The 12,159-nt window shown below is 46.1% G+C and overlaps 1 protein-coding gene across 1 annotated transcript; it reads left to right on the forward strand.

The window, feature by feature from the left end:
• Positions 1 to 2,777: 2,777 nt before the first annotated feature.
• On the forward strand, positions 2,778 to 9,563 carry MBOAT4 (membrane bound O-acyltransferase domain containing 4). The gene is made up of 3 exons (XM_067721543.1): positions 2,778 to 2,928; positions 5,711 to 5,935; positions 8,375 to 9,563. Exons 1-3 carry the CDS (start codon positions 2,807 to 2,809, stop codon positions 9,342 to 9,344), a joined length of 1,317 nt encoding a protein of 438 aa, XP_067577644.1. The 5' UTR covers positions 2,778 to 2,806; the 3' UTR covers positions 9,345 to 9,563.
• Positions 9,564 to 12,159: the final 2,596 nt, after the last annotated feature.

Raw genomic sequence — 12,159 nt, forward strand, 5'->3', positions numbered from 1 at the left:
GGTGGCTTCTCTTGTTGCGGAGCACGGGCTCTAGGCGTGGGGGCTTCAGTAGTGGCAGCATGTGGGCTCAGTTGTTGTGGCTCGCGGGCTCCAGTAGTTGTGGCTCGCGGGCTCTAGAGTGCAGGCTCAGTAGTTGTGGCGCACGGGCTTACTTGCTCCTCGGCACGTGCGATCTTCCCAAACCAGGGCTTGAACCCGTGTCCCCTGCATTGACAGGCAGATTCTTAACCACTGCACCACCAGGGAAGTCACCCCCCATATTTTGGAAGTCACTCCCCACATTTTGGATGGTAATATGTTTTACTAAAAGTCTACTGATTTAAATCTCATTTTAATCTCATCTTAAAAATACCTTCGCTGCAGTAGTTAGACTGGTGATGACCAAACAGCTGGGCAGCATAGCCTGAGTTGACACAGAATTAACCATCATGGCATGCTTGTAAAAAGGACCATTTTACCAATATTAGCTACAGTGTCTAGGGCCTATAAGCCTTTCGGGGAACCTATAAAATGTTTGAGACCTGCAAATAAAATATGCTGATTCCAAAATGCAGAAAGTACAAGTAAGAATTAATAAATATTTAATTCAATGACAAAAAGCATAACCTTTTCCCTAACAAATTAAGTGCAACTCAATTCTTCTGAACCTAGCAAGTATATTTAATGGGGGTTGTGTTGCATTTTAATATGTTTACTACGATGCTTATTCATTGCTTAGGGAGCCCTTTTCTCCCATTAATTGCTCTACTGTTTGTCTAGGTCTTTGTGCCATCTGTGGCCTGGAATAAATTATCCATCTGTTTGGAAACATCCTTCCAGAGCCAATTTAAGCATTCCCCCTTCCCCACTTCCCCTGCATTTTAAAAATTCCTTATCTCTGCAGATGATTGCTTCTTTATTTGTCCAGTACAGTGTGCCAGTGGTATACTGCACCTATAGTTCTTTAATGCAAGTATTTGTTGCCATTTCCTTCTCCCTAGTAGATTCAGACCTACTTGAGGGCAGGAACCATATCTTATTCATCCTTCTATTCCAAGTGCTTAGCACAGGTCTGTCATAAAATGGTAGCCCAGGGACTTCCCTGGTGGTGCAGTGGTTAAGAATCTGCCTGCCAATGCAGGGGACACGGTTTCGAGCCCTGGTTTGGGACGATCCCACGTGCCGCAGAGCAACTAAGCCCATGCACCACAACTACCGAGCCTGTGCTCTAGAGCCCGCGAGCCACAACTACTGAAGCCCGCACACCTAGAACACGTGCTCCACAACAAGAGAAACCACTGCAATGAGAAGCCTGCGCACCACAACGAAGAGTAGCCCCCGCTCGCTGCAACTAGAGAAAGCCCGCGAGCAGCAACAACAAAAAAAACCCCCCAACGCAGCCAAAAATAAATAAATAAATAAATTTATTAAAAAAAATAATAAATAAAATGGTAGCCCAATAATGCTCATCATTTTTATTATTCAATTGTGTTACCTTCAACTACATTCAACCAACCAGCTTTATCCTCCATGCTTTTACATATGTTATCTAATCTTCATAACAGTTCTGTTGAAGACAACACAATTCTGCTGAATAACAGTCATTATTATATAGAATTTTAAGATGAAGATGTTCAGTCTCAGAGAAGTGACTGATTTGCTCAGAGTTCCCTAGCTAATTGGAGGCTCTCTTTCATGTTTTCTCTTCTGAGCAGAGCTGTCTCCCACTAACAGGCGGTCCTTGCCCTTAAGATGCTTTTGAATCAGGCTATACTCTCCTGTTCCTTATTTAAGGCTGCTTGCTCTTGCATGTGCCTTCAGAGATGAAAAGTGGTTGGTCTGGGATGGCGTTGTAATGCTCTGGGCTCAGTAGATAGACCTCTACCCGTCAAGAAATGGCCTCTTGTTCTTTTCTTTTTTGCGGTACGCGGGCCCCTCACTGCTGTGGCCTCTCCCGTTGCGGAGCACAGGCTCCGGACGCGCAGGCTCAGCGGCCATACCCGTGTCCCCTGCATTGGCAGGCGGACTCTCAACCACTGCGCCACCAGGGAAGCCCTGGCCTCTTGTTCTTGTCTTGCTTGTAGGCAGTGTCTCTTGGATTTCTTGTCCACACCCTAAAGAAGAGCTTCTCTTTAAATGTTCCTCTCCACACTTTAGCTTCCTTAAAACCTTTCAAATGTTAACAGGTACTTACTGAGTACATCGTACGCATCCAGCACTGTTCTATAGGTAGTGGGGTACAGCAATAAACAAAACAAATTCCTCCCTTGCAGAGCTCACGTTGCAGCAGGGAGACGGGCAATAAACTAATCGAGAAATAGGTATATAAAGGGTGGTGACTAGGTACTATAAAAAAAGAAGAAGAAATAACATAAGGGAATAGTATAAAGAGCCTAAGGAGGAAAGGGCTGGGAGGGGGAACCGGCCTCCCTTCCTCACAGTTCGTTCCCCCTCCCCAGTCGGGTGAGTTGCCTGTCCACAATTGGAAAATGAGATTTTCCATTTACTTAGTGAGAAGAATATGAAAGTCAGATGACTGGAAAGGCAAATACTGCAGTGTATAAACAAAACCAGAACTTCTGAAAGCAATGCTTTTCATACATGTCCTTACTAGGTAATCTAACACCAGATGCGTTTTGGTTTCTATAGTGAGTTCCCTTTATCAGAAAGCCAACTTTTATACTGCTTATCTCCAGTGCTTTTGTTTGCCTTTTGCTCAGCCAGGCCTTCCTAAACCATATAAAAAGATCAAAGAGAACCTGGTTGAGATTTCCAGGAAAGCATCCGTTAAGGATTCTGGAAAGGACAGTATCTTTTGTTCCAGTTCATGATGGATTGGCTTCAGCTGTTCTTCCTCCATCCTGTATCACTTTATCAAGGGGCTGCTTTTCCTTTTGCGCTTCTCTTTAATTATCTCTGCATTATGGATTCATTTTCCACTCATGCCAGGTAGGTTTGATGGCTAATTTTGCTCTTACGTCTATGAATACTATAGTAGATCAAAAAGCCCAGGTTGGAGTGCAGATGTGAATATTAAATACTAATTACACTGGTTGTTTTTAAGTTATCATCACTGCCACCAATTATTGATTGCTTGATCATGATTATGTCTAATAGAGTGAATCGGAACTGGAAATTGACATCATGTCTGCATTGACTCAGCCAAAGTTTGATAGGGTCACATTAAGTAGGAAAAGGATGAAAATAAATGGGGGACAGAGGGATGTTGGGGTGATATAGGAATTCCCCAAATAGATGCATCTATAAATCAACCATATGCCCCAGATGTTCTTGAACAGTCTTAATTTCGTGGTATTCTATCATTTTCAATAAAATTAAATTTTATTAAATATACAACTATGTGATTTTTTTAATGCCTTTGTATGATTTCTCAGAGAAATGAAAAAAGTCAAAATAAATTTTGTTCGATTAGTTTTATCTCTACGTGGGATCCAAAATTATTGTCACTAGAGATTTGATAACTTGATCGAAATGATTTTTTTATACCTGGTAAATTCAATACATTAGAGACAGTCCCTATTTTTAAAAAAAGGTTCTATGGAATATCCTTTTGTAAAGTGAAAATCCATTGCCGAAGTTCTACCTCTTAATAATTCACTTATTTTGGAAACTAGGATTTTTATATATTGGGGATTCATAAGTAAAATCTAGCTGTTTCTAGCAACCAGGATGGCTGAGTTCGATTAAACTATGGCAGGTTATTACATCGTCACAACTGGTTAATGGCACTTTACCTCTGTTTAGGAGACGAGGGAAGCAGTTGTTAAAAAAAAAAGTTTCCTCTTGAGAAGGAATCACAAATAAAGCAAAACAAGTGCAAAAATAAGGGCTAATTCCCATAGGTTAAGATTGCTGACTTTGGGAGTTAGCCTGGTGAGTCCTGGTCCCTCACTTCCTGAGTGTCCTTGTGTATGTGAATAAACTCTCTGAGTTCATCTGTAAAATGGAAATAATAATGCCGACCTCATGGGATTGTTTTAAGGGTTAAATGAAGATATTTCATATAAAAGAATTATTGGCCCAATGCCCAGAATAAAATAAGCACTCCAGAAAATCATGCATCCTGCATTGTACATGTGTAGACATAATAATGTTTACAAATCCCCAGGGCAGTTGCTTTGGGAAAGGGCACTGTTTCATGTTTCATCTCTGCTGTGTAAGGAATAAGTGTTCTCCCCTATTTTCCGATGGCAGGGAGGCGAAGGCTTGGGCGGGTAGAGGAGGAGTCATCCCAAGCATAGTCTGAAGCTCAGGAATGGCCAGGGCCTGTGGAATAGAGCCTCACACACTGAAGCACCTGCCGTCTCCCTCAAGAAAGAAAGAAATTCTTGCAAAGGCGTGTGCGTCACAGGCCAAGGAGCCATGATCTATACCCTGTGACATAGAGATTCATTCACTTTTCCTGTCCCTGACCACTCAGTCCCTGTTTCAGATTTTTTTTCTGGCCTGTTTGTTCAGATTTCTTAACTAGGCACCAATTAAAAGGAAAAAACAAACAAATCTCCATATACTGTGGAAAGAAGAGCTGAGTCCTCATAATATGGAAACTCTGGTGTCTCTGCAGATCCAGAGGACATCCGCTGGCTTCCAAAGGAGGCATGCTCCACAAACCACTTCACTGATGTATTTACAACATCATTTACAACATGTATTTACAACATTGCAAAAAGCACCAAGTCATGAGAACTTAAAGTACAGTAGAGAGGATTAAGGGTAGATATAAAGACAAATCTCGTGGTATCACTTACAGGTAGAATCTAAAAAATGATACAAATGAACTTATTTACAAAACAGAGATAGACAATAGACTCACAGACATAGAAAACAAACTATGGTTACCAAAGGGATAGCTGGGGAGGGGGTAGAGATAAATTTGGAGTTCGGGATTAACATATACACACTACTATATATAAAACAGACAAAAAGAACCTACTGTATAGCACAGGGAACTACACTCAATATCTTATCATAAACTATGCTAGAAAATAATCTGAAAAGGAGTATACATATGTATAACTGAATCGCTTTGCTGTACACCTGAAACATTGTAAATCAACTATACTTCAATAAATTAAAAAAACAAAATATTCTACTAATGATAGGAGTTTTACTCAAATAAGCAAATACTGTATGGTTTTATTCGTATGAATTTGGAGAATAGGCTAAACTATGTATGCAGACGACAAAAATTATTAAATGATACACTTAAAGACTTTGTAATCGAGTTCTCAAACACTTATCAAAGGGAGGCATTGAGGGCCAGGGTGTGCAGCTCTGTGGAAAGGGAAGAGACTCATCTGTATGAGATGATGTCTAGAGTCCTCCTAGATCCTGGATCCTAGATTCCCATCACTTTGGTCGGGCAGCAAGCGCAGGGCTGGGTGTGACCCCACTGGGAAACATTCCAGACCGGTCCCCACAGGATTGTTGGGGGCAGGTGTCTCCCCACTGGTCTGGCAGACATCAAAGAGGGGTGCCAAGGGTCCCAGAGGCAGAAGTCAAGATTTGTCTCCTGCAGAAGTGGTTTACAAATGGACTCTGCCTCTACCCTCCATGTTTCTCTCCTTCAGAACAGGAGGAATACTGCAGAGTGACAACAGTGTGACTTCTGTAGGGGTGAGGGGGCGCCCACCTCCACTGGGTTCCACAGATGGGCTGCCATGGGAAGTGACTCATCTGTCGCACTGCTCCAAGGCGTTCTGTGTTCCAGGTACCTGTTCCTCCTGGTGGTAGGAGGAGCCCTGGCAGTAGCCGCCATGGGTTCCTTCGCTGTGCTGGTCTTCATCCCCGCTCTGTGCACCGTGGTCCTGATCTACTCGCTGGGCCCCCAGGACGTCCACAGGCTGACTTTCCTCTTTCAGATGAGCTGGCAGACGCTGTGCCACCTGGGTCTGCACTATACGGAGTATTATCTGCAAGAAGCTCCTTCCACGAGGTAAAGCAGCCCGTTCCTGTGTTCCTACGGAGCCCACCAGGGTTTGCTTGCACCGGGGTGCTGGTGGGGAGGACCTGGGCGTGGACTTTGAATCCAAATTCTTCCGCATCCCATCAGTGTGATCTTGAGTGAGTCAGTCAACCTCTCTCAGCCTCAATGTCTTTTCCTGAAATAAAGGGTGTGTGTAAGTGTATGTTGGGGGGATAGCAATACCTATCTTGCAAGCCTCTTAGGTTAGAGTTAATGAATGAATGTAAGCATCATTGTATGACTAATCTCCTAGTAACTACCATGTGCTGCCTGCATGGCACAGTGCCTGACACTAGCTGTAATTCACATTGTGCCCGAGAAAGGGGGTGAACCAGGAGTCCCAGGGCCCACAGATGAGGCCGGCCTGCAGGTGACTAAGCAGAGTACACACACCTCAGTGTAGGTAGTTTAGACACATAGCCGGCAGCTTCCCCGCTGTTTCAGTAGGACAGGAAAGGTATAAATCTACCATAAACCTTTGCTGCCTTCCCACACACCTGCTCTGCAAGAGTTTTACTTTCACTGACACTCAGCTCTTCCATTCCCCAGAAAACGGGAAGTCACTCAATCCAGGAAGAAAAAAAATAGGGCGCTAATTACAGTCTAGGGACGTTGTTTTCCTGAGCCAGTGAGATCACCAGGATTAGAGGGAAACAGGCGTCTCTGCCATCCTGAAGCCTGCTGTTCCTGGCTCTCGCCGTGATCACCATTGGACTGGCTTCATGGTCGCACGGTGAACTGGAGCGGTGACCTGTCGAGGGGGTCACCTCTCTGATTCTAGCTGCCATGGGTTGCCTTACTCTGCCATCCCTCCCACACCCAGAATCCTATTCTTTATTCTGACTGTTTTCACCAAAGGCTCCAGGGCCTGCTTCTCTGAAGAAGAGGCAAGATGGTGGGTGGATAGGGAGTGGGGAGTACTGACCGCGAAGTGGTGACTTAGGATTTCAGGAAGAAGCCCGGACCTGATAGGGGCTGGAGGAGCAAGTTGAAGAATCTGGCTGCACAGGAGGGAGGCTGAACCTGAGCTGAAGCGGGAAGATGTGTTAGTTTGCTCTGGCTCTCATACAAAGTACTGCGGACAGGGTGGCTTCAACAGCAAACATTTACTTCCTCTGGAGGCTGGAAGTCCAAGGTCAAAGTGTTGGCAGGTTCAGCTTCTCCTGAGGCCTCTCTCCTTGGCTTGTAGATACCGTCTTCTCCCTTTGCTTTCACATGGTCTTCCCTCTATGTGTGTCTGTGTCCTTATCTCTTCTTATATGGAAACCAGTCATCTTGGGTTAGGGTCCACCCTCATGACCTCATTTTACCTTAATTACCTCTTAAAGACCCATCCCCAAATATACATATTCTGAGGTGCTGGAGGTTAGGACCCCGACATGTGAATTTGGGGTGGGGGAGGACACATTCAGCCCTTAACAGAAGAGGACTGACTGAACAGGGGTTAGTGGCATTTGGTGGCTACTTCGTTTACTGTTTGATAGGTCAAGTAAGGAGGTCAGTTGTCCTTAAGTTCTCAGACACAGAAGCAGCAACGCTTGGGAAACAGAGCCATTTTCTCCCCACAGGACAGTGTTCCTGATTGTAGAGTGTGTCACTGTAATTTTCATTGATTTTCTCCATGGTCAGCAGGATCTTCTCTACTGTGTGATGGTGATGCAGGAACAGGTCAGGTGATTGGTTAAGAACACAGCTCAAGTTGCTAATGACTCAGGATACACCCTGAACCTCTAGCTTGACTCACCCTTCCTCAGCCCAAATCCCAAAGCCTTCAGAATCTTGCAGTCAGGGACTGGTTCACAGTCCAAATCTCCAACTTCCTATAGTGTCTATAGGAAGAACTAAGACTAAACAGAACTAAGGTCTTGTTTCTTCTGTGACAAATTTCTCCCTGATGCTCGATCCTAATCTTTATAAGGTATTCTTAGAAATACGATAAGCAACGTTTCACCATAATATTCCTCATCATTCATTTATTTGCCTCTCTAATGATTCATTTCTCCATTTACCTTTCCATCCTGCTCGGAGGAGCCTGTGGTTCTGGATTAATCCAAGAGTCTTTGTGGGGGAACTGCAGGCCATGAGATTGGTCTTAATTGTTCAGAGCCACCCATTTGCCACTGGGTCTTTTTTTTTTTTTTTTTTTTTTTTTAATATTTATTTGGCTGGGCTAGGTCTTAGTTGTGGAACGTGCGATCTTTAGTTGCGGCCTGCAGACTCTTAGTGGCAGCATGCATGCAGGATCTAGTTTCCTGACCAGGGATCAAACCCGGGCCCCCTGCATTGGGAGCATGGAGTCTTAGCCACTGGACCGCTAGGGAAGTCCCTGCCATTGGGTCTTGGGTGAGGCACTGCAAGGGGATAAAGTAAACGTGGAGTGTTTTTACATTAAAAAAAAATCTCTTTCAGGTTCTGCGTCACTCTTTCTTCCCTCATGCTCTTGACCCAGAGGGTCACATCCCTGTCTCTGGACATTCGTGAGGGGAAAGTGGCAGCAGCAGCAGCAGGAGGAGGCATCAGGAACAGGAACTCTTTGTCTGAGCGTCTGTGGGGAGCTCTGCCCTATTTCAGCTACTTGCTCTTTTTCCCTGCTCTCCTAGGAGGCCCCCTGTGTTCCTTCCAGAGATTTCAGGCTCGTGTTCAAGGGCCCAGCAGTTTGTATCCCAGGCACTCTTTCTGGGCTCTGACCCGGAGGGGTCTGCAGATTCTGGGACTAGAGTGTCTGAAGGTCGTGGTGAGGCGGGCGGTGAGCGCAGGGGCAGGACTGACAGACTGCCGGCAACTGCAGTGCGTCTATGTCACGTGGTCCACTGCCGGGCTCCTGAAACTCACCTACTACTCCCACTGGCTCCTGGATGACTCCCTCCTCTACGCAGCGGGCTTTGGATCTGAGTTTGGTCAGAGCCCCGGTGAGGAGGGATACATCCCTGATGCGGACATTTGGACGCTGGAAACAACCCACAGGATAGCTCTGTTCACCAGAAAGTGGAACCAGAGCACAGCTCGGTGGCTCCGACGCCTCGTTTTCCAGCAGGGCAGGACCTGGCCCTTGTTGCAGACGTTCGTCTTCTCGGCTTGGTGGCACGGACTCCACCCGGGACAGGTGTTTGGTTTCCTCTGCTGGGCTGTGATGGTGGAAGCCGACTACCTGATTCACACCTTTGCCAATGTGTTCATCAGATCCGGGCCGATGCGGGTGCTCTACAGAACTCTCACCTGGGCCCACACCCAGCTCATCCTTGCCTACATAATGCTGGCCGTGGAGGTCCGGAGCCTCTCCTCTCTCTGGCTGCTGTGGAATTCTTACAACAGCGTCTTTCCCACGGTGTATTGTATTTTGCTTTTTGTTTTAGCGAAGAGAAAGCATAAATTTAACTGACATCTTTCCCCAACTTTCACCTTATACACCCGTGAAACAGACTTTAGAAAGTACCAGATGGCGCCTTGAAGATGCAGGTGTTTGCACTTTTCCGTGATAAAAGTTATTTTTTTTTTTTTTAAGTATTGGATGTATGTACCTGGAGTAGTGTTGACTTACAATGTTGTATTAGTTTCAGGTGTACAGCAAAGTGATTCAGTTATACATATATATATTCTTTTTCAGATTCTTTTCCCATATAGGTTATTACAAAATATTGAGTAGACCTCCCAATGCTAGGCAGTAGGTCCTTGTTGTTTATTTTACATGTAATAGTGTGTATATATTACTCCCAAATTCCTATTCACCTTCCTTTTCAATTACTTTGTAGTCTTGGTGTCTGGTTCCAAAAGTCTGTGGAATGAATAAATGCTGATGGTGGGCCACGTAACGTTTCAGGTGGGAATGCAAAACATCACATGAGATGTAGAGTATTCGGTATACTTTTCCCTTTCTTCCCATCCACGCAGATAGCAGGTTCTAGGTTCACTGTCTCAGGACAGTATGCCACAGGGAGAGAACACATTGTGGAGAAAGGTTTATCAGTAATAAGATTATTCTACGTGTCTTTGAATCAAATCTATTGTTATAGGAAGAAGAGCCTTGAGGAAAAATAAAGTAGTGTTTTCTCCAAGGTTCGGTCCTGGGGAATCGTAATTGGGTTTGGGTGCAAAAAAAGTAAAATGTTCTGTGACTTGACTCCATCAGCCAGGTTGTGTACAGCACTCGGTGTGACCTTCTGGGCCAGTGGATAGCTCCAGTACTCAAAACTGTAAGCGTGGAGCATCTTTTTTTCTGTCAACTGTTTCCTTGGTGGTAAATTCTGTGAACTTGTTTTCTTCCATTGGGCTCTCCTGAACTGTTCGGTTATTCCTGCCTGGGAGCTCCTCCCCTTTGCTGAGATCCCCTGGGTAGACCACCTGCTGCCCCTGCCTGTGCAGCCCGCCTAAAGGGAGAGGCAGTGCTTTCACTGGCAAAAAAGATGTGCCACTAAGCAGGGTACCTTGATGGCTGGTCTTCTGGACTGGGTATTCTCATTCTTGCTACTGGAGGATACGGGTTTTCCCCACCCTAGAGGGCGTGAGATGGGGATGTGTGTGTATGTGATGCAGGTGGACCTGCTGGCTTGGCTGTTCCCACTACAGCGCCCCATGTAATCCCCCTGTGAGTTGCCCAAGCCCGTCCTGGCCCCAGGTTCCACCACTTGCAGTGGTACGGGGCCTCCCCGGCGCGGTGCCTCCCCGGCACGGCTCCCACCTTTTAGGGTAGTGTTCGCTCACGCACCTGCCACCGGTGTTTCAGGCTGCAGCTTCTCTCTTCAATTTGATCCCTGATGTTTTCATTTTCTCAAGGATTTCTTAGTTTCAGATTCACCGTGACTTCCCCTTCTTGTTTTAAGTCTGGCAATATATTGATATTTCTCTGTTCTAGAAAAAAATGTGTACATCTCAGTTCTGAGGCAGAAGTAGGGGGTGGGAGGATCATGTGTCCTTAGTGCACTGGAAGCACGTGTCACAGCACCAGGCAGTGTCTATTGGATAGTCAACAGACCCTCTTGATTACCCTGAAGTACTCAACAGACGGGGAACAAGGTGGTTACAGCATTTCCAAGAGATACTATGAGGCTGACAGTGACTCGTGTCTGTAATATATTCTCTAGAGAGACTGGATTGTTAAAATGTATTTTTAAAAACAGTTTGTTGGGCTTCCCTGGTGGCGCAGTGGTTGAGAGTCCGCCTGCCGATGCAGGTGACACGGGTTCGTGCCCCGGTCCGGGAGGATCCCACATGCCGCGGAGCGGCTGGGCCCGTGAGCCATGGCCGCTGAGCCTGTGCGTCCGGAGCCTGTGCTCCGCAACGGGAGAGGCCACAACAGTGAGAGGCCCGCGTACCGCAAAAAAAAAAAAAAAAAGAGTTTGTCTACTTGTGTGAGAAGAGGGAACTGCTTAGCAGTACAGAGAACTGGCAAGAGAAACAGTAATAATGGCTAACACTGAACAAGACCATCACTGTGAGCTCTCTCTACGTCACACTTGAACCCCACCACCACCCTGAGGTAGGTACTACTATCATCCTCATTTTACAGGTGTGGAAATGGGACCCAGAAAGGAGAAAGGACTCGCTTGAGGTGACACATCTAGTGTAAGGAAGAGCCTGGAGACCAGGCAGTGTGACCCCAGAGCCCACAGTGTAACTGCGAGGACGAGATGGTGTGCTACCACGTTGCCCCTCAAGCAGTTTATAAAGCAGATACAGGGCAACAGGTCAGCAGTATTCTCTTGTCTGGTAAAGATTTTACACATGGCGAATGATATTTCTAGGTAACAAATACATATGACAAACCAGTAGTTTGGAAGTGGTGTCCACCTGAGTTGTCTTTTTCCAACTCTCCCTCATTACATCTTCTCCCCACGGCCCTGACAGGGACAACTGAAAACTTGCTTGTCACGCTTGACTTCTCCCTTTCTCCCACACAATTCATCAGCGAATCTGCTTGATCAGTTCCTTTTTAAAAATTTTTAATTAATTAATTTGTTGGCTGAGTTGGGTCTTCGTTGCTGCACGCGGGCTTTCTCCAGTTGCAGCGGGGGCTACTCTTTGCTGCAGTGCGTGGGCCTCCCAGCGCAGTGGCTTCTCCCGTTGTGGAGCACGGGCTCCAGGCATGCGGGCGTCAGCAGTTGTGGCTCGTGGGTTCTAGAGTGCAGGCTCAGTAGTGGTGGCGCATGGGCCTAATTGCTCCGCGGCATGTGGGATCTTCCCGGACCAGGGGTCGAACC

Source organism: Pseudorca crassidens, chromosome 21, assembly GCF_039906515.1.
Source record: "Pseudorca crassidens isolate mPseCra1 chromosome 21, mPseCra1.hap1, whole genome shotgun sequence".
Classification (NCBI taxonomy): Eukaryota; Metazoa; Chordata; class Mammalia; order Artiodactyla; family Delphinidae; genus Pseudorca; species Pseudorca crassidens.

Bases quoted from the DNA above. Each gene is read 5' to 3' on its own strand.
- MBOAT4 (XM_067721543.1), top strand. From the start codon at position 2,807: ATGATGGATTGGCTTCAGCTGTTCTTCCTCCATCCTGTATCACTTTAT. The intron at 2,929-5,710 runs GTAGGTTTGATG...TCTGTGTTCCAG, and splicing joins TCATTTTCCACTCATGCCAG to GTACCTGTTCCTCCTGGTGG. The intron at 5,936-8,374 runs GTAAAGCAGCCC...AATCTCTTTCAG, and splicing joins CAAGAAGCTCCTTCCACGAG to GTTCTGCGTCACTCTTTCTT.